This window comes from Pelophylax lessonae, assembly GCF_965119305.1.
Source record: "Pelophylax lessonae genome assembly, chromosome: 3".
Classification (NCBI taxonomy): Eukaryota; Metazoa; Chordata; class Amphibia; order Anura; family Ranidae; genus Pelophylax; species Pelophylax lessonae.
Genome location: NC_138770.1, coordinates 648,540,702 through 648,564,187, shown reverse-complemented (window position 1 = coordinate 648,564,187; position 23,486 = coordinate 648,540,702). Strand labels below are relative to the sequence as shown.

At 43.2% G+C, this 23,486-nt stretch overlaps 1 protein-coding gene across 1 annotated transcript in view; it reads left to right on the top strand.

The window, feature by feature from the left end:
• Positions 1 to 23,486, top strand: part of LOC309551730 (follicle-stimulating hormone receptor-like) — a 236,587-nt gene that overhangs the window by 186,227 nt on the left and 26,874 nt on the right. The window contains exons 5-6 of the mRNA XM_082252415.1: positions 14,726 to 14,797; positions 18,799 to 18,876. Coding sequence (XP_082108541.1) covers positions 14,726 to 14,797; positions 18,799 to 18,876 — 150 coding nt within the window. The remainder of the gene's footprint in view (positions 1 to 14,725; positions 14,798 to 18,798; positions 18,877 to 23,486) is intronic.

Genomic DNA, 23,486 nt, shown 5'->3' with positions numbered 1-23,486 from the left:
GGGAGTGAACTAGGAGCTTTGTTGTGTCATTGGTTAGAAAGGGGCGAGTTTTGGAGATGTTGCGGAGGTTGAGGCGGCAAGATTTGGACAGCGATTGGATGTGGGGTTTGAAGGAGAGTTCAGAGTCCAGGACAACACCTAAGACCTTGGCATGCGGGGATGGGCTGATAGTAATGCCATCGATATTGACAGAGAACATTAACTTATATATATTTTAACTATTATTTGCATATTTTCATATTTTTTATGGTCATAAATAATCTTAAAGTGAGATATTTCTAGCGTGAAATGAATGTTTTCTGCTTTATCTGTAAATCACGTGTTGGCAGACGGGCACAAATTAAGATGTCTGTTTGCCTTGTTTGCAGATTGGAAAGTCACGATACGTTTTGATACAGTATGAAATTATTCACTGTATATTTCAGCATTAATAGGGAGATTGCTAGCATGCAGCAATTACAGGGCTGTATCTTGGCATCTGCTGTATCGCTCACTTTTCCTCGTGGACGCTGTCAACGTCAATAATAAATATTTTCTTGAGTTGCAGATGTAGCCCAACATTGCCTCTAGCCAAGTTTGATCCGGGCAACAAGCAACAACATATGCTCGTTTCCTGGAACTGTATCAATAGACTTCATTCAGGGAAAGGCTTTTTTTGTATTTCAAATATCTTAAATTGTATCATCTGCATACAAGTTGAAAGCTGGAGTTTATTTGGACACAACGCACTGCTAGGAGGATTGCCAGAAATAAGAAGTTCAGCAATCTGGCAGTTACTGACCTAATCACTGTGCCAGATAGACGCAAGGGCACCAAGGGTGACATGGCAACCTCACCGTATGGCCCCGAGTAGAACTTCCATGGAAAAACGATGTGGAGCAGCACTTGTTATGATTATGATATGATAAATGTTTCTAAAGCAATTGGATAAATGATAATTTGGGTATTTTTTTTTGCTACAATTCCAACTGTCTTTACATCGTTTAACCACTGGACCGGAAGAATTTGCCCCCTTAATGACCAGGCAATATTTTGGGATTCGGCACTGCGTTACTTTAACGGACAATTGCGCGTTCGTACGACACTGTACCCAAATAAAATTGATGTCCTTTTTTTCCCACAAATATAGCTTTCTTTTGATGGTATTTGATCACCTTGCAATTTTATTTTTTGTTGTGCTATAAACAAAAAATATCTACAATTCTGAAAAAAAAACAATATTTTTCACTTTCTACTATATAACATTCCCCAAAAAAAAATTAACCACTTGCCGACCGCTCACATGGAGGGTACTGCGGCAAAGTGGCTCGTTATCGTCCAGCGTCGTAGACCTACGTCGCTGGATCGCGTCGCCGGAGGCTCGCTCCCGCTGTATTCAGACACAGTGGGAGTCGGGCCAGGGGAGGAGAGGCGATGATCACCGCCGCTCTTCCCCGATCGTCGGGGATCGAGTGAGGAGATCTGCCCACTTGTGTAAACAGAGCGGGCGCATCTCCTAAGTGACAGGCAGGGTCAGATTGCAGGATTCAGCATAGCTGAACCTGCGATCTGTGTCTGTGTCACACAGTCCCCTCCCCCCACACACGTCAGTAAGCATGAGGCATACATTTAACCCCTTGATCACCAATAAAGTTAACCCCTTTATTGAGGGGTTGCCCAATATTTTTGTATATATAGTTTGGATGAGAGAGTTTGGGGTGGAGCATATTGACTGGCCTGACCTCAATCCAATAGAACACCTTTGGGATGAATTAGAGCAGAGATTGCGAGCCAGGCCTTCCGGAAGAATGGTCAGACATTCCCATAGACACACTCCTCATTCCTGGTTCACTCATATGCGATGCGGGAACCCTGCAAATCCACTGCGGGTTCCTGCATCGCATTCAACTCGCAGGCAGTTCACACTGCCATATGCGAATTTCTGGGGGGTGTCAATACAAAGTTAACGACACCCCCAGATCAGTATGAACTGTCAGTTCGGGCATGAATCGGATTGCATAGGTGTGAACACCCATGCAATCCGATTCTGGTGCGGACCCAAAAAAGGAGTCCTGTGCGCGTTGTGTCCAAATGCAATGCAAATTCAGACATACAATCTGTATGGCTGAATTTGCATCGCACAGGCATCGCATGTGATTTGCAGAGCAGTGCGCTCTGAATCATATGCAATGTCTGTCATCGCAGATATGTGAACTGGCACTAAACCTTGTAGACAGCCTTCCCAGAGCTGCAAAGGGTGGGACAACTCAATATTGAACCCTACAGACTAAAGCCCTGTACACACGATAAGATTATCAAACGATCTGTCGTCCATTTTTTGTGGCATGCTAGTCTGATGTGGAAAGTGAAGAGGTTATTTTCATACAAATTTTCCCGTACAACAGAATTCTACTTCAGAAGTGATGTCATGTGTTGGATTGCTTTGTATGTGTTCTTTCGTCAAAATCTGTACTGACTGCACGAAAATCGGACGTGTTTTGACGGAGGACAAAAATTTTATAGCCTGCACATCAGGATTTTGTCAGCCGAAAAGACGGAGTCGGCTGTCGAAAAGCACCATACTAACAATCCGAAAATCGACAGATCGGTCGTCGGACGAAATTTCCCTTACCGATTTCTTATCATGTGTACGGGGCTTAAGACTGGGATGCCATTAAAGTTAATGTGCATGTAAAGGCAGGTGTCCCAATACTTTAGCAAAATAGTGTATGTGTATTCTTGGAATTGTCCTTTAAATAAAATCTCTAGACTATAAAAATGAATAAAACAGATTTATAGCCTCAGATGACAAAAATCTGTATATATATAAATATATATATATATATATATATATATATATATATATATATATATATATATATTTATATATATATATATATATATATATTGTGCCCCATAACTCAGGGGGTAAGAGTTTAGCCAGAGGCTTCTGCAGAAGAAATATTAATAATGAAAACTTAAACTTCACAATGCATTCTTGACAGACAGGCCGTTGCCGTGCGGAGAAAGGAAGATTCCATGCCTTCTGTGAGACACGAGGAGTCATTTCCAAAAATAGCTGAACAAACGAAGCCAACTTGGCACTATCGTTGCAAATAATTATTAAATCAGATTAATGTTCCTGGTATTCATCCTGACAGAGTCAGGCATTTAAACCACTTTGCATTTCTTGTTATTGTAACAAAAGGCTTAGAGGCAGGGGCAGTGAAGTGTTCCAGAGGTAGACAGAAACTGTGTATTGCGATCTAATTAGGAGCAATAATAAATAGTGATGATTCAATCCTCGTTCAGGTTTATTTAAAAAAAGGCAAGAGTGAATTATTTCCAGCCCTTGAAAGCAATCAGAATTTATTAAAGTGGTACTAAAGTGGTATTGATTAAAATGCTGCAGATAAATAGGTACAACTTATGAAGGGGGATGTGTTTCATCTCTGTGTATCCCCTGAGGTCAGTCACTTCACTAGGTATATGTAAGGGCTTACAACCACAGTTGTAAGCCCTTACATATACCCATACCTCCCAACTTTTTGAGATGGGAACGAGGGACACCTATTAGCAAAAGTATGTAGGCACAGGACACACCCCCTGCCACGCCCCCTTAAAGGAGAATTATACAAAAAAATGATTAGTTAAATCAACAAGTACTTTTGTTTACCACTACCATTACTTTATACTGGCTTTTGAAATTTACAAATGCAGCAATTTAGAAACCGGACGAAAGGTTTAGCACTGGGAAACACTTTTTGAATGATAAATAATGCATTTTAAATACAGCTGAATAGATTAGACTAAAATGAGGGACAAATGAGGAGGAAAGAGGGACAGAGGGACTTTGTTCCAAATCAGGGACAGTCCCTCAAAATCAAGGACAGTTGGGAGCTATGCAAATACCCAGTGCAGGGCTGGGACAAGGGGTGGGAAGGAGGGACGGATGCCCTGGGCGCAATGGTTTACTGTAAGAATTGGGGCACCTTCTGCTAAAAGACTGACAGGAGTAGCGATAGTGGTGAGTGATTGCTGGGCATAGGATCCACTAAGCTTGCACATCATGAATTGGGAAGGGGAGGGGATGGGATGCAGTCTGGCATCTTTGCTTTTAACCTTGTCCCATCAATGACCCAGTGAAGTGGCTTGTCTGGAGTGATAGAGGTGAACCAATTCCTCCTACATAAATTGTACTTGTGTATCTGCAGCACTCTCATCTTTTCAGCCATCTAAAACACACAGAAGGTTTTTTTCTCACCTCCAGCAGGCATGGGAGTGGGGGGGGGGGGTTCTGATGTCACACACTGCAGAGCTTAGAGCAGGAAGCTGAGTGTAATATGAAGCCTGAGTGGAGGGAAAGACCCCCCACCCCACATAGTCTCATAGGGAAACTTGCACAGCTGTGGCTGTCAATTACATTTTGTGTGCTGGAGGGAGGGTGGGGCTGTCTCCTAAGATTCTGTGGTGTCAGGATAACCAGATAAGCAGAAGTGACTATAGCAGAGGGAAGAGGGAGGAGACAGAAATCACACTAGGTGCTTTGGATTGGGGCAAGTACACACTGTAGAAGGATATATTCTTGTCATTATTAATTTCAGAGGTTTACAACCCCCAAAGCTGTTTTACCCCGATTTTTTTAACTTACATTTTTTTTTTACAATTATTTTTTTTAATTCAGCTCTCAGAGGGGAAGCTTTAACAACCTATTGACTGTTCGTTCTGCAGGCAAATATCCCGCTAAGTGCAGAGAAAGTTCAGGTGTTAGGCAAGTACTTGAATGGGCGATGTTTAGGCCAAACTCACAGTTACTCTTGCTGGGTACAGGAATGGGCCCTGCTGTTAAAAATTAGAAAACAAAATTGAAAATACATGCACCTGTTAAAGAGATGCAGAAAAATTGGGTCTTGGGTGTTGGTAGTACCTGAACACTGTAACCCCTCACAGTTGCTCTTGCTGGGCGCAGGAACAGGCCCTGCTGTTAAAAATTAGAAAACAAAATTGAAATGGCATGCACCTGTTAAACAGGTACAGAAAAATTTGGCCTTGGGTGTTGGTGGTGCCTGAACACTGTAACCCCTCACAGTTACTCTTGCTGGGAGCAGAAACGGGCCCTGCTGTTAAATATTAGAAAAAAAAAAGAAATTGCATGCATCTGTCAAACAGGTGATGAAAAATTGGGCCTTGGGTTTTGGTGGTGCCCTAAACCAAAAACATTGTTGCAAGCAGCATAATCAAGATTCAGGAATAGGATAGGCAGCATAGGCAGTCTTCAAGGGATCCCAGATCCCTAGCAAATTCAGTCAGTTACATTAGCATTAGGGGGTTTATAGCTGCTATTGATCCAGGGCTGATTAATTTTGATAAATGTCAACCGGTCAAGGGAGTCTGTGGACAGACACACTCTTTTATCCATTAAAACCTCCAGCAGCACTAAATGTCCCTTCAGAAAGCACGCTGGAAGCAGGACAGGACAGTAGCTTGATTGCATATTGAGCAAGTTCTGGCCAGTGGTCCATCCTAAAGACCCAGTAACTGTCAAGGTCTTACCTTGCCTTCCTGTTGGCAGCCATCTTGGACATGTGCAGACTGCTGTCTCTTATAAACTCATAAACTTATAAACTCAAACTTAGAAACTGTTTGCATCATCGCATGCCTGCTGCCTGGGCATCGTTCAGTGATGATGTTGCACACCTGACTATATATATTACCTGAGGGCTTGCAGTCCTTGCCCTTGTGTTTGTGCTCCAAGGTCCATCACTGCAAGCAGTTTTCTGTTCTCTGTGTTCCTCTGTGCATGACCTGGCTTGGCTGATGACTTTCCTGGCTCTCGATCCCGCATCGGCTTACTTCCCTGCATCGGCAGAGGACCCGGCATCGGCTGACTACCTGCGTCTGAACTCGACCCCAGCTTAGATGACTACCCACTTCCGAACTCGATCCCAGCTTGGATGACTACCCGCTTCTGGACTTTACTCCGGTTGTTGCTAATTTCACTCCTCTCTCTTGCTGTGCATTTATTGTTGTTGCTATAACAAACTGCTTTATTTTACTTTCATCTTCGTATGGTCTGGTTTCCTGGCACCCTGACAGTAACCAGTGGATGCTCAGTTGGAAAGGTCTCAAAGTCTGCTCTTGCTCCTAGATAATGCTGCACCATATGATGCAGACGCTGCCAATGGTTGCCTAAACCTAACAGCCCTGGGCGCTGAGGACTAAATAATTGTTTAAAGGCATTGGTCAGCTGGCCGCCTTCTCCACCGCTCCTCCTTTGACTGAACGAAGCCTCAGAAACACTTTTTCTAGGAAATGGTAACCTCCCAGTGTCTGGAAAAGTGCTACACAAATTTTTCTTCAAGGCGTCCTCAAGATGTTTCATCCTCTGCTCCCTCTGCGAAGGCAGGATGAGCTCTGCAACTTTACCCTTGTAACGTGGTTTAAAAAGGGTTGCCAACCAGTAATTATCCCTCCCCTTGATACCACGAATCCTCGAGTCCTTTCGCAGGCTTTGCAGATTCAGGGAGCCCATGCAGCATAAGTTTGAGGAGGCATGAGATTCTGAGTCCTCTGGGTCACTAAGGATGACATTGTCGGGAACAACCTCTCTCCAGCAATGTACAACTCCTGGGGTTTCTGGGGAATGAAAACCATCCCTTGAAGACTGCTGTATGTTATACTCTACATCTATGCTGCCACAATCCTCCTCCTTCTCCTCTTTCTCCTGTGGGTTCTGTGGCCCAGGGGGAATGGTATCTGCCTAAAGGGGGCCTTGTGAGGAAAGGAAGTCCTCCTCTTCCTCCCGCTGTTCTGTCTCAAGTGCCCTGTCCATGATTCCGCAAAGCATGTGCTCCAGCAAGAAGACTAGAGGGATAGTGTCACTGATGCATGCATTGTCGCGGCTCACCATCCTGGTGGCCTCCTCAAAGGATGATAGGACAGTGCATGCACCCTTTATCAGCAGCCACTGGCGTGGCTAAAAGAATCCAAGCTCCCCTGAGCCTGTCCTTGTGCCAAACTCACACAGGTACTCATTGATGGCCCTCTGATGCATGTGCAGCTGCTGCAGCATTGACAATGTTGAATTCCACCTGGTGAAATGATGTTACAAATGAGGTGTTTGGTGGGCAGGTTGAATTCCCGTTGAATGTCAGCCAGCCAAGCACTGGCATTGTATGACCACCGGAAATGGCCACAGACTTTTCTGGCCTGCCTCAGAAGATCTTGTAAGCCAGGGTACCTGTTCAAGAAACGCTGCACCACCAAATTTAGGACATGTGCCAAGCATGGAACATGTGTCAAGTGTCCCTGTCGGAGGGCGGAGAGAAGGTTGTTGCCATTGTCGCATACAACCATTCCTGGCTCAAGATGCCATGGCGTCAACCACCTCTGAGCCTGCCCCTGCAGAGCTGACAGAATCTCTGGCCCGGTGTGGCTCCTGTCTGTTAGACAGACCAACTGTAGCACTGCATGGCACCTTTTAGCCTGACTGCTTGCGTAGCCCCTTGAACGTTTAGGGAGCACTACTGGTTCAGAGTAAAATTCAGCAGAAGAGGCCATAGAGGAAGAAGAAGAGGAGGGCGTGGAGCAGACAGATGTGGCAGAATCACCACCAGCTTTTTGGAGGCGTGGTGGCGGAACAAGCTCCAGCACTGAACCCTGTCCTGCATCCTTCCCAGCTGCCAGCAGAGTTACCCAGTGCGCCGTGAAGGAAATGTAAGGGCCCTGACCATGCCCGCTGGACCATGAGTCAGCAGTAATGTGAACCCTGCTGCTGACCGCTTTGTCCAACGAAGCCAAAACATTGCCTTCCACATGATGGTTCAGAGCTGGAATAGCCTTATGTGAAAATAAATTTATTTTTGGAACCTTCCACTGGGGTACAGCAGATTCTGCAAATTCACAAAAGGGAGCAGCATCTATCAGATGAAAAGGCAGCAGTTGTAGTGCTATCAATTTGGCCAAGCTAGCATTTAGACGCTAAGCATGTGGATGGCTGGGACAGTATTTTTTTTTTACTGTTCAGCAACTGGGGTAGCGAAATTTGCCTGGCGGTGAATTCAACAGGTGGTGTACTGCTAGCAGATTGGGTGCAAGTACTTGTGGCACCCATTGCTAAACCATCATCCCTCTCAGTGCAGGTTTTTGAAGACTTGGGGTATAGTAGGGGTAGAAATCCAAGGTGAGGAGCAAGGAGAAGTCTGCATATTTTTATAATTTGGGTCTTTCATGGTGCTGTTGTCAACGGATTGAATGGCAACATATATGTCAAGCATGTGGTGCCCAAGCGGCTGGCATTCTAGCCACTCTTGATCCGCTTCAGACAGAGAACGCAAACAGCAACGCTGTGGTCTGCGGCACATGTGTTGAAAAAAGCTCACACCAATGAACTTTTGGAAGTCAGTGGGGAGTTAGCAGCGCCCTGCACCAGTGGAGCTCTATGGTGTGATGTAATAGTGTGGCTGCCCTTAAGCCAGACCTTAGAGGACACCCTGCCTCATTGGAGTTGGGCCTCCTCCTCACTTTCCTGCTCTATTCTCTCAGGCACTCAAGTACAGTCAGTCCCCTCCCTCCTTGTCATTGGAGCAAACTTGGCAGTATGCTGCAGCTGGGGGAATATTACTGCTAGTTTCTCATCTGTCATTGGCACTCCCTCTCTCTAGGCTCACGTTACTCCCTTCCTCAACCTGGGAATCAACATTGGAGCATTTAAATTACTGTGCATCCTCCAGCAGCATGTAACTAACATTATGATCGAATAATTCAGGTGACTTCTCCGTGCATGATGGTGGGGCTATGGAAGGAGTAACTGTGGACAAGAAGCCTGTGGAATATGCAAGCTACGGTGGAAGGCAAACTAGTATTAGCCTAGATGACAGAGGATGAGGAGGCTGAGGATGGCTTAGTTATCCACTCCACCAACTCTTCTGCATGTTCTGGCTCAAAAACACGGTCAGCACCGGAAAAAAAGGACAAGAGTGCCCCGCCTGCAGAGGATCCCCCATGTTCGTGACCACCACTTTACACTTTGGACACAGAGGCTGCTTGCCCTCTTTTAGTGGCCTGTGAGTGTCTGCTTCTCCTTGTTGGCCTTTTAGACATGATGGGGATTTTTTGGGGGGTTTTTATAACGTTTTAATATAGTGTGGGATGGAAATATGGTGCTTGGGTGCAATACTTTTGTGCTTGGTGCACTATAAACCGTTTTATTATTGTTTTTTATTTTGGGGGATTTTTATAACTTTTTATTTTAGAGCGTGGGAAGGGAATATGGTGCTTGGGTGCAAAACTTTAGTGCTTGGTGCACTATAAACCATTTTATTATAGTTTTTTTTTAATAAAGAAAAAATTAATAACACCAAAAAAAAGAAAACCACTGCTGAGGGAAGGAATAGCATCTGTGATGCAGAAGGGGGGACATCAATTATGCCCTAAATATTAGTGCTTCTGCACCACAAAAAAAAAAAAAAGAAAACCACTGCTGGCGCAGAAGGAATACCTCCTAGAACGCAGAAGGGGGGCAGAAATGATGCCCTAAATATTATTAGTGCTGCTGTGCCACAAAAAAAAACACTGTTGACACAGAAGGAATAGCACCTGCGATGCAGAAGTGGGGACAGCAATTATGCCCTAAATATTATAAGTGCTGCTGCGCCACAAATTTTTTTAAAAAAAATCACTGCTGACGCAGAAGGAATAGCACCTGCAACACAAAAGGGGGAGTACTAATAATGCAGCAAGAGAAGCTGATGCTGCAAAAAAAAATAAATAAATAAATAAATGAAAAGAAAAGAAAAGTAAAAAAAAAATATCAATGGAAAAAATAAATGGAATCTGTAGGTTGACACAGATGTGTTGTATACACCGATACTTTAGTGGCACCACTACACTTTTGTTACACAAGAATCAGCACAGCACTACACTGACTGCACTAAACTGACTGAACCCACAATCCACTAACTACCTGCCTAATCTCCACTCCTAACACACTACACAGGGCTGCCGTGTAAGCAGCCTTATATAGTGTGGAGCATGGACTTAGCCTCCAAACCATAACTGGCTAAAGGCACCCTGCCTTTGACCAATCATGGCTCTGACAGGACATTGTACTGGGATTGGCCAAAGCATACAGGTCAGGTGCATGCTTTGGCCAATCACAAAGCACTTAATGCACTGCGATTGTGCAGTCAATATATTAACAATCTCTAGCATGATGTCCTGTGCTGAGGATATTTAGTGACTGCTATGTCAACTATGATGTACTAAAGACAAATAGGATGTTCACTTTTCAAAGAAAGTTGCCCCAGAGCTTAGTTAATGAGGTGAAATTTCACTTTGCAAAGACTACCCAATCATGTGCAAGGAAAAAAAAAAACAGCAATTTTGCTCGATTTTAGTAAATTGACCCTAGTGAATACATGCAGACTAGAGGCATTAATTATAATTAAGCCTTCAGCCTGCAGGTGACACTGCATCTTTTAATACTGTAACTGGCAGACACAATTACAGTATTAAGAAAATAAATTAACTAAAACAGAGAAAAACATTTTATTTACATTTTGGTGCATTTATCAGCCTATTAAAAAAAAATGTGAGTCTTTATTAAAACAGTGAACAAAGTAAAAGCCTAGAAGGAAAATGTTTTGCAGCTTACCAGTCTTTAGATATGGTGGCAGCAATTTTTAGCTTTATTTACATCTGGTGATCCTGCCATTAACACTTTTCCTATCCTAGGGTGACCACACTTACTCACTTTACTGCAGAACCCCTTTCCTTCCCCTCATCTCCATAGGGGGAAACTGTTTTGTAGTTCCCTGCTTCTCCATAGATACAGTAAGGTGAGTAAGCATGTCACCCTAGGACAGGAAATTTGTTGCTGACACAGTATTACCAGATGTCAATAGAGGAAAAAACCTAAAAAAAAATAATTGCAGCCACCACATCTTTGAACTGACAAGTTACAAAACTTTTTGTTCCAGGTTTTTACTTGGTTCTCTTATTTTTTAAAATTGGCTGCTGAATGCACCAAAACGTAAAGAAAACGGTTTTTGTATTTTTAATTATGTACATTCTTTTAATACTCTAATTGTATCTGACAGTATAAAAAAGATCTGCAGGCTGAAGGCTTTCTGGGCAGAACTAATCACATTGCTTGAAATTGCAATGCAGAAATGTATCCAGCTCATGAGTATCACAGTCTGTCATAGACTGTGCAGTTTGCAAGTACAGTTGCTCCAGATCTTAGTGAATGATGTAAAGCTTCACTTTGCAAAGAATAGCCATGTGATTGGCAAGGGAAATACAAAAACAGCCTTTTTGCTTGCACAAGATTGGATGACAAAAGTCAGCAGAGCTCTCTATCATTTACTAAGCTCTGGAGCAAATGCACTTGCAGAGAGCACAGTGTATTTGCCTTTGGTAAATCAACCCCTATAAGTGGCCGATCACCGCCATTACTAGTATAGTATCTGTCCAGGTCCGTATCCTGGTCACAGTCAGAACTGTGAACAAGCACGCTGTGTCGTGTGAAACATTAAAGCGGAGTTTAACCCAAAAGTGGAACTTTCGCTCATTTGCTTCCTCCCTCCCTTCCGGTGCCCCATTTGGCACTTTTCAGGGGGGAGGGGGGAATGGGTACCTGTTTTTGACAGGTACCTTTCCCCACTTCCAGGAGACGGCGCCGCGGCGCTGTCCCTCGGAAGTTTGGCCCCCTCCTCCTACCCCCGCCGCTGAGCCAATCTGAATACGCAGTGCGCCTTGCGCATGCGCAGTAGGGACCCACCCGTGAAGCCGCAAGGCTTCACTGCCGGGTTCCCTTACCAGCAATGGCGGCGGCAGCACCCGACAGCCGATGGAAACATCGACTGGGGTGCCGACATCGCTGGACTCCAGGACAGGTAAGTGTCCTAATATTAAAAGTCAGCAGCTACAGTATGTGTAGCTGTTGACTTTTAATTTTTTGAGGGGAGGCTGGAACACCGCTTGAACCTGTCTACCTGTTCCCTGTCTGTCTGGACTGACGATGGAAAAATGCCCTTCATAATCTTATCTCAGCTGTGGCGTGCGTCTGTATCTTTCTCTGGTATCTTTACAGTCAGAACTATACTAGTGTCCCCAATAGTAAAGTGTCCCCAAAGATGCGGTGTTAGCCGGATCAGTCCCGATTACTGCCCGCACATGCAACATGTAGCAGAATACATTTTGGACTACATTTTTGAAAACATTTGATTTTATTGTATATGTTTTATAACAGAAAGTAGAAAATATTTTTTTTTCAAACTTTTCTGGCTTTTTTAATTTATATAATATGAAATAAAAACCCAGTGGTAAGCAAATTCCACCCAAAGAAAGCTGTATTTGTGTGAAAAATAATTATATAAATTCCATTTGGGTACAGTGTTACAAGACCGAGCAATTACCAGTTAAAGTAGCACAAGGTTAAATAGCAAAATATGTTCTGTCATTAACCGGATCTCGACCACCCGCCGCCTTTTTACTGCGGCAGTGCGGCCCTCCTGCGCGAACCGACGTAGACCTACGTTGGTCGCGTGCCTGCAGCTAGGGGGCGAGCGCGGGTTTCCACCCCCACTCGGCAGTGGGGACTCTGTTGCACGGGGCAGGCGGTTCCGATTGCTGCCTGCCACCCGCGATCGTTCCCCACTGAGAGAGCAGAACGGTCAGCTGTTGTAAACACAGCTAACTGTTCTTCTCTCTGAAATGATCACAGAGCTCCTGTGATACTTCTATATAGGATCACAGGTCTTGATAATCATTTCACAAGCCACGCCTCCCCACAGTTAGAATCCCTCCCCTAGGCTCACATTTAACTTCTTGATCACCCACAGTGTTAACCCCTTCCCTGCCAGTGTCATTATTACAGTAACAGTGCATATTTTTAGCACTGATTACTGTAGTAATGTCACTGGTCCCCCCAAAAGTGTCAAAAATGTCAGTTAGGGGTCCGATCTGTCCGCCACAATGTCAGAGTTCCACTAAAAATCACAGATCGCCGCCATTACTAGTAAAAAAACAAAACAATAAAAATGACATAAATCTTTCCTGTAGTTAGTGGACGCGATGACATTTGCGCAAACCAATCAAAATACGCTTATTGCGATTTTTTTTTACCAAAAATATGTAGCTGAAAACAAAAATGGCCTAAAATGTTAAAAAATGTTGATTTTTATTTTTTTTTAAATGTTATATAGCAGAAAGTGAAAAATATATATATATTTTTTTTGAATTGTCGCTATTTTTTTGTTTATAGCGCAAAAAATAAAAATCGCACTGTGATAAAATACCACCAAAAGAAAGCTCTATTTGTGGGAAAAAAGAACATCAATTTTATTTGGGTACAGCGTCGCACGACCATGCAATTGTCCGTTAAAGTAGCGCAGTGCCGAATTGCAAAATATGGCCTGGTCATTAAAGCGGAGTTCCAGCCTCGGGGGTCAATTTGAGCTTAAAATACCCCCGGGACAGTCAGGGCTAGTGCATTCCATAATGGATAGCCTCTGTACTGTCCGGGGTCGCACTTACCTGTAAGAAGAAATACTTACCTTGAAAATTTCTTCTCCATCGCTGCCATCTCAGGTGTGGGCAGCTGAAGTAGCAGCGTCCTTCTTCGTGTCCTCTTCTGTGACGTTGGAGTCCTACAATGCACTGCACCGCAACGCACCGGCCCCGCTCGTCAGTTCCGGTGCAGGCGCGGCATCCCTGCAAAGTTCTGGGCATGCCCAGAAGCTGTTTAGCAGTGAATGCCATGCCTGCACCGGAAGTGACGAGCGGGGCCGGTGCAGGCGCATTGACTCCTGGGAGCGATGACGTTCAGCTCCCAGGAGTCATCGCAAACCGGAAGTGACGGCGCGGGCCGTGGCCGCAGAGGGAGGAAGTGGAAGGAAGGTGAGAATATTTTCTTCTATAATAAGGTAAGTGACCCAAAAAAAAAAACGCCAGTATCCATTTCTTTTTCAGGTTGCCCTCAGCAAGCGTATGGCCCAAAATCGATATTATCGATTTTGAGGCCGGAACTCCGCTTTAAGGGGGAAAATCTTCCGGTCCAGAAGTGGTTAAAGGGGTAAAACCTTCTGGAGGTCAAGTGGTTAATAGTTCACAAGGGATCAAATAAGAGAAGTTCATCGTTAGGGGTGAAATACCCTTTAGCAGTTACCAGACTTGTCAGGCTATGCTACAGAAACGAAATTATGTATTTTAGGTTTAATCGCTCCCTGGTTAAGGTATTCCAAACACACGCTGACTAATTGTTTCTTAAGAACCCAAATATACAAGGCACAAGCTGCTTCAGCCTTTTCATTCCTAAATAATTCACACGGAGCCCACAGTACCCAAATTAATGCACACATATTACTGCGCTGAAAATTGGGAGTATAATGTATATATTCTCATAATGTTGTCTAGAGGGGAATTATTTCGTCAATTGCATTGTGAATTTAACAGCTATCCTATGGATACTGTAATTATAACACCTGGGGTATTTTCCAAAATGTAATACTCTTATTATAGGAGGGAGTTCAGGGTATTTCATTATAACCTTCTCCGTGGAGATCTCCTATAATACAGCAAGATCAGCAACCCTCTAATACTTCATCATTAAGCCACCTATCAAGAAAATAGTGCTTGTGTGGTTTAATTGCATTTTAGCCGGGATACGTACTTATTAAGTGATGAGCTGCATTTAGGAGGATTCATCGGAAACTTCATTTTCAATTTTATCTTTTCCTTTTAGGTTTATATACAACACCGGAATACATATTATCCCCGCGGTTTCCAGGATACAGTCTCTCGAAATAGTATTTCTGTAAGTTTTAAGCACTTTTGCTAAATATTTAATCATGTCAGAAAATGGGAAAGAATGGCAGAACATGGAGTTTAAGAAAAAGTAAAACTTCTGCCTCAGCTCTTTATTAATATAATGCAGATGCCATCAAATACATGGACAGGTATAGGGGTGGAGAAACAGACAGGTCAGGGGGATAGATAGATAGATAGATAGATAGATAGATAGATAGATAGATAGATAGATAGATAGATAGATAGATAGATAGATAGATAGATAGATAGATAGATAGATAGATAGATAGATAGATAGATAGATAGATAGATAGATAGACAGACAGACAGACAGACAGACAGACAGACAGACAGACAGACAGACAGACAGACAGACAGACAGACAGACAGACAGAGATGTAGCATTACCCCCCAAGGAACCGCTTGGTAATTTGGGTTCTCTGTTCTGTGCCTCAACTCCAAGAACACCCTCAGCTCCTCTGACACTCCTGGTTGAATGAAAGTTAACACAAGCATTTATAAGAACACCAGTATAGACACCTTGAACTCGTTTGTGAATTAGTACCAGGAAAGAGACACAAGACCGTTTAGTGGTAAATTAAATCAATAGTACAAACAAATGGCCACTGTCCTCACCTATAACTGGCCTTTGCAGCAAGGAGCCCATGAAAGGGCAACGCATGCAAAACAAAACCAGAGAAAATTCCCAGCTCAACTTACCAACCAGCCTGCAAACAACCATTATAATGGGGGACTTTAATTATCCAGATATAGACTGGGCAGAAGGAACCGCGCATTCAGCCAAGGCTCGGCAGTTCCTAAATGTTTTGCAGGACAATTTCATGGGTCAGATGGTGAATGCACCCACAAGAAACAATGCGGTACTTGACCTACTGATTACCAACAATACAGACCTGCTCACGGATATAGAAATACGGGGCAAATTAGGAAACAGTGACCATAGGTCAATTAGTTTCAGCATTAATCATAGTAATATTAAACATAAGGGTAATATAAGAACACTGAATTTCAAAAGAGCCAATTTCCCAAAACTGCGCTCGCTGCTAGAAAATATCAAATGGGATAGAACCCTGGGAACAAAGAACACGGAGGAAAATTGGGAGTTCTTCAAGAGCCACAGAGTCCCGTCAAGGCCCCCCCATTTTCTGTAGTCCTAGCTCTAAATTTTGAGACCCTCAATAGTAGAAGCACATTCATTATAATGGATAGGCAGAGGGCAGGTGAGCCTGGAGGGAACCCACCGCTCCTTAAAGGCACAGGGCGGCAAAGGTGTCCAGTGTCTCCTCACCAGTATTCAAACTGGCCTTTGCAGCAAGTAGCTCACCTGCCCTCTATCTATCCATGATGATGCATGTGCTTTCACTGTAAATGCTCTAAAAATTTAGAGTTAGAACTACAGAGAATAGGGTGCCTTGACGTTGCTCTGTAGCTTACACATTTATTTACAAATGCGTGCAGACTAAACCCCTGTTTTTAACACATACTGTTAGACAGGATACTTTGGTTGGTCTTAGGCTGGTTGGTAAATTGAACTGGGAATTTCTTTGGTTTTGTCTTAAATGAAAACAATTTATTGGTACAGGTTAAAATAAATGGTGGTTTGAAATTAAATGAACACACAGAGGATGGATTCAGACACAGTCCGCTAGACAGTATAATCATTATGCCAAGGTAATTTAGAATAGAGATCAGTACCACTAGACTGGGATTAACTCATGAATTAACAAAGTCAGCAATAAACACTGTATATAAGCTTTAACTGCAATTATGCAATGTGAATAATAATTCTATAACTAGTCTAGAGTGCACTCTACAGTAAGTGACATGTTCCCTAAGAGATACCTCTTAACACAAGCAATAGAGGAAGGTCTCTTTGTAGCAGCTGTAAAGGAACAGTCTTTAGTCCTAACTCTTCAGCCGGCTAGAGCTGGGGCCCAGCTTTACCACTGTTGTACATGAGAATAGTCCCAATTGGATAGATAGATAGATAGATAGATAGATAGATAGATAGATAGATAGATAGATAGATAGATAGATAGATAGATAGATAGATAGATAGATAGATAGATAGATAGATAGATAGATAGATAGATAGATAGATAGATAGATAGATAGATAGATAGATAGGTAGATAGATAGATAGATAGATAGATAGATAGATAGATAGATAGATAGATAGATAGATAGATAGATAGATAGATAGATAGATAGATAGATAGATAGATAGATAGATAGATGCCACATACCTGGTCGAGCCTGAGCTATCGAGAGGGCTTCCCCTTACACCTCCTGCCCTGTTTCTCCTGGAGGTGAAGACAGGGTATAACAGGGCACAGAATGACATAGGTGCCTTGAAGGAGATCCTGGCCAGAAGAACCTTGCAGCAGGTGCCAAGCAGCAGACAGACTGATGAGATGTGAAGACACAGCAGCAGGTGCGGAGCCACGGGCAGCAAGCATGCTGGCCAGCAGACCAATGTAGGATGCTCTGGCAGATGTGGAGGCACTGTAGTAGGTACAAAACAGCAAGCAATACGTGGGTTTGCAAGCAGGCAGATGCAAGATCTCGGGTGGTCAGGCAGACAAGAGTCAGTATCAGCCGGGCAGCAGAATCAGGAACAAAGCAGAGCCAGGGCCAGGCCAGGATCAATATCAGACGAGCAAGGTACCAAAACAGGGGGCAGAAGGCAGGGTCAGGTCACAAGCCAGAATCAGCAATGGGGTATCAGGAAAAAAACAGGGAAAAGACAAGCCGGGAAGTACAGGATCAGGTCACAAACGGTAGAAGCTGACGGCAACTCAGTCATCCTTTGGTCTCTGGAGCCACTTTAAATAGGCAAGTATCCATGTACTCTCACGTTTATGCTCATGTGCATTTACACAAGTTAGGGAGCGTCTAGTTGTCAATCGAGAATTATTATGAGCATGTGCAAATCTTCGTGCGCGTCTTCATGCATGACCGTGCATATGATTTCCCTGACAGATAGACACTAGTGTAAGACTCCATTCTTTTATTATAGTTCTTTTATCTGTTGTTCTGAATTATATCACACTGATTACAAAAAGAATCACATATTCAATCATTTAAAAAATATATTTTTTTTTCAGCCCGTGAATATTTGTAAAATATACGCTCTGGCCCTCATACTAAAAAGTGTGGAGAACCCTCAAATAAAGTATAACTAAAGGCAACATTTTTTTTTAGTTTCTGGAGAGGGAGAGGGATTAGAACACCTGTGCAGTCTGTGCCCTCATTAGGGGGGATTCACCCTGTCTATATGTCTTGTTTGCCATCATCACCAAAAGTAAAAGTGAAAAAATAAAAAAATTCTAAAGAAAGGTAATCTTCCAATGGGGACACTAGTTCTCAGGACAACCAGATATTCATTCACTTCAACCAGCGATTTTTTCTCACTTCCTGTTTTGGTTATGGGACAGGAAGTGATGGAAAATCTCCCCAATAGGACACAGTTAGCAAAAATAAAAACAACTGAGAGGAGTTATAACCCTCTCTCCCTGTGATTGATTTACTAAAGGCATTTTGGACTGTGCACTTTGAAAAGTGCAGTTGCATCTTGCAAGTACAGCTGATCTGGAGCTCAGTAAATGAGGTAAAGCTTCACTTTGTAAAGAATACCCAATCAAGTGCAAGACAAAAAAAAAAAAAAAAAACAGCATTTTTGCTTGCACATGATTGGATGACGGAAGTCAGCAGAGCTTCCCCTCATTTACTAAGCTCCGGAGCAACTACACTTTGCAAAGTGCAGTGCACAGTCTGTTTGCCTTTAGTAAATCAACCCCACTGTGTCTAAAATGAAAAAAAAAAAAAAAATTTTTTTGCCTTTAGTTCTACTGTATTAAAGTTGGAGGCAACAAACTGAGAGCGGGAAAACCATTTTTACACCCCCTATATATTATATTTTTGTAACTGCACTAGAATTAGCCACTGATTTTTTTTTCTATAGTGACATGTGCAATATTTTTCCAGGGATATTCAAGACAATATCAATATAAAGAAGATTAAAAGAAATGCATTTTCTGGGCTGAGTAATGAAAGTGTCCGATTGTAAGTATAATTTAAGGGTAACGTCAGGTGTGGGTCCCCAAACACATACAGGACTCACCCGCACTCACCCGCATGTTATATTAGGACACAGCAGCTGTGCCCATGCAGTCACATGTCCCAATAGAAATGAATGGGACACTGGTATGGAGATGCATGCAACAGCTGTGCAACCCTGTGCTGATAAAAGACGGTCCTGCATGGAAGACGCATTTCTGCGCCTCTATCTCCAGGGCTGCCCCCCAGCCAGTGACATTAAACACACTTCCTGTGAGCCCAGACTGTCAGAGACCCACCCCTAGGGACATATTTTTAAAACAACCGGGGCTTAACCACTTCAGCTCCGGAATGTTTTCCCCCCTTAATGACCAGGCCATTTTTTTGTGATTCGGCACTGCGTTACTATAACGAAAAATAGCGCAGTCGTGCGACGCTGTACCCAAATACAATTGATGTCCTTTTTTTCCCACAAATAGAGATTTCTTTTGGTGGTATTTGATCACCTCTGCAGTTTTTAGACTTTGCGCTATAAACAAACAAAGAGCGACAATTTTGAAAAAAATGCCATATTTTTTACATTCTGCTATAAAACATTCCCAAAAAAAAAAAAATGTAAAAAAAAATCTAATTTTTTTTATCAGTTTAGGCCAATGTGTATTCTGCTACATATTTTTGGTATAAAAACAAAAAATCCCAAAAAGAGTATTTTAATTGGTTTGCGCAAAAGTTATAGCGTTTACAAACGACAGAATAGATTTTTGGAATTTTTATTTATTTTTTTGTTTTTATTAGTAATGGTGGCGATCAGCGTTTTTTTAGTGGGAACTGCGACATTGCGGCAGACAGATCGGGCCCCTAACTGACATTTTTGACACTTTTTGGGGACCAGTGACATTACTACAGTAATCAGTGCTAAATAATATGCACTGTTACTGTAATAATGACACTGGCAGGGCAGGGGTTAACCTAGGGGTGATCGAAGGGTTAAATGTGAGCCATGGGGAGTGTTTACTAACTGTGGGGGGAGGGGCTTATGGAATGACCATAGAGACCTGTGATCCTATATAGTACACTGGTACTGTATAAATGACACTGGCAGGGAAGAGGTTAACACTGGGGGTGATCAAAGGGGTTAATGTTTACCTAAATATGCTTACTAACTGTGTGGGGGTAGGTTCTGTGACAAGCACAGAGAGATCGGGGTTGTAGCTTAGCTGAAACTTCTGATCTCTCTCCATGCCTGTCTGACAGAAGACTCGCCTGCTTTGTTTACATAAGCAGGCGGGTCTTCTGTCAGTTTATCTGACGATCGCAGGAGGCCGGCAGCAATTGCCGCCACTCCTCCTGCAGCCCGCCTCCCGCTGTGTCTAAACACAGTGGGAGTGCGGCTCTAGTGGCGCGCGCGTGCCGCCGAGACCTCGTGCACGAAATCACATAGTTCTATGTGATTTTTCGCAGCCGAGCCGTCCTGCCGCAGTAATACTATGGTGGGCGGTCGGCAAGAGGTTAAAGGAGAATACCACGGAGAGCTGTGCCATGTGGTTATGTGGCAGTATTCAGATACTGTCTATGGCCAAGGAAAGATATGGAAACAAAGAAATTAAGACCTGAAGCATCTGCTGTGGCATGCCTCCATCACTAATTTTACATACAAAAAAAATGGCAGCGGTCATGGGACTTTGAATGAGGCAAGTCACTGTAGAATTCCATAAAGTACAAAAAGTGATCAATTTATTAACCACTTAAGCCCCGGAAGATTTTACCCCCTTCCTGACCAGGGGGTATTTTGCGATTCGGCACTGCGTGAATTTAACGGACAATTGCGCGGTCGTGCAACGCTGTACCTAAACGAATTTGACGTCCTTTTTTTCCCACAAACAGAGCTTTCTTTTGGTGGTATTTGATCACCTGTGCGATTTTTTGATCACGCGCTATAAACAAAAAAAAAGCGTCAATTTTGCAAAAAATAACAATATTTTTCACATTTTTTTATATGAAATTCCCCCCAAAAAAAAAAGTAAAAATCAAAATTTTTTAAAATTTTCGGCCAAATTGTTTTATGCTACATATGTTTGGTAAAAAAAAAATCGCAAAAAGCGTATTTTGATTGGTTTGCGCAAAAGTTATCGCGTTTACTAACAAAGGGAAAGATTTTTGTCATTTTTGTTGTTTTTTTTTTTTAACGCGTAATGGCGGCGATCTGCAAATTTTTTTGTTGTACTGCGACATTGGGGTGGACAGATCGGACCCTTGACTGACATTTGTGACACTTTTGGGGTTACCAGTGACATTTCTACAGTAATCAGTGCTATACATATGCACTGTTACTGTAAAAATACACTGGTTGTGAAGGGGTTAACTTTATTTGGAAGGGAGGGGCTGTGTGTATCCCTAGGGGCGTGCTTTCTACTGTCATTGGCTGTGGCTTGAGCTGTAAGGACACTGATCAACGGATCTACATACTAGATCCGTTTTATCAGTGTCTTTACAGCGAGGAGAATGACAGGCAGCTTGTTTACACAAGCCGCCTGACTTTCTCCCTCTCCCCCGATCGCCGAGTGACCGGCGGACATTGGGTCCGCTGGTCACACGCGCGGGGGGGTCCGTGACCACGCGGGAGCGGGAGCGCGCCTCCGGGGGCGCGCGCTCGCTCCCTAGACCCTCACAAGCTAGTGACGTAGCCCTACGTCACTTTGCCTGTGAGGGGCTGACTGCCGACGTAGATCGGCATTAGGCAGTCGGCAAGTGGTTAAAGGATCCTATTCAAACATTCCATAACCATAGAAATACATGATAACAGTTTATAATAAAGACATGTATTAAAAATAAAGAGCTGACATATAAATTATAATTATAAATGAATTATAATAATTATAATGAAGCAAATACAATTGTTCTAGTACATGATAGTATATACATGAAAAATAAGATTACCACTTCAGCTATGGAAGGTTTTACCCCCTTCCTGACCAGTCCGTTTTTTAGGACACGGCACAGCGTTGCTTTAATTAACAATTGCGCGGTTGTGCGACACTGTACCTGAAAAAAAAATTTATTTTTTTCCCCCACAAATAGAGCTTTCTTTGGTGGTATTTGATCACCTGTGCCATTTTTAGATTTTGCGCTATAAACAAAAAAAGAGCGAGAATTCTGAAAAAAAAAGTATTCTGCTACATATTGTTGGTAAAAAAAAATCCTAATAAGCGTATATTGATTGGTTTGCACAAAAGTTATCGCGTCTACAAACTAGGGGAAAGATTTATGGACTTTTAATTTTTTTTATTGTTTTTACTAGTAATGGTTAGCGATCAGCGATTTTTAGCGGGGCTGCGAAAAATCTGACACTAAAGTAACACTTTTTGGGGACCAGTGACATCAATACAGTGATCAGCGCAAAAAAAAAATGCACTGTCACTGTATAAATGACACTGGCAGGGAAGAGGTTAACATCAGGGGCGATCAAAGGGTTAAGTGTGCTCTAGGAAGTGCTTTCTAACTGTGGGGGGAATGCTGTGTCTGAATGGGGATTCAGACACCCCTCACAGAATGGGGGTCTGCCTTGTATACATAGACAGACCGGTGTTCTGCCTCTCCTGTAAATGAGCAGTGGGTCCCTGGGGCCATAGCAGCCGCTGGACCCACTGATTGACTCCCGCTGTGTCCAATCACAGTGGGAGCAGGACTCCGGCAGGGCACGCGTGCGCTCCAGAGCCGATCAGAGGAATCACGTGCAGGTACGTTATTTTGCGCTTAAGGGCCACCCTGCCATAGTATATGCACATGGGGGGATTCTTAAGCAGTTAACACAAGTCGTACTCATATATTGGCATTCTAAAGACTTTACGCGTTTCATGGATCGCAGTCCACTTCATCAGGAGTTTTGATGCAAGAAGGTATCTACAGTATCTCACAAAAGTGAGTACACCCCTCATATTTTTGTAAATATTTTATTATATCTTTTCATGTGACAACACTGAAGAAATGACACTTTGCTACAATGTAAAGTAGCGAGTGTACAGCTTGTATAACAGTGTAAATCTGCTGTCCCCTTAAAATAACTCAACACACAGCCATTAATGTCTAAACTACTGGCAACAAAAGTGAGTATACCCCTAAGTCAAAATGTCCAAATTGGGCCCATCCAGCCATTTTCCCTCCCCAATGTCATGTGACTTGTTAGTGTTACAAGGTCTCAGGTGTGAATGGGGAGCAGGTGTGGTAAATTTGGTGTTATCGCTCTCACTCTCTTATACTGGTCACTGGAAGTTCAACATGGCACCTCATGGCAAAGAACTCTCTGAGGATCTGAAAAAAAAATAGTTTCTCTACATAAAGATGGCCTAGGCTATAAGAAGATTGCAAAGACCCTGAAACTGAGCTGCAGCATGGTGGCCAAGACCATACAGTGGTTTAACAGGAGAGGTTCCACTCAGAACAGGCCTCGCCATGGTCGACCAAAGAGGTTGAGTCCACAAGCTCAGTGTAATATCCAGAGGTTGTCTTTGGGAAATAGACGTATGAGTGCTGCCAGCATTGCTGCAGAGGTTGAAGGGGTGGGGGGTCAGCCTGTTAGTGCTCAGACCATACACTGCACACTGCATCAAATTGGTCTG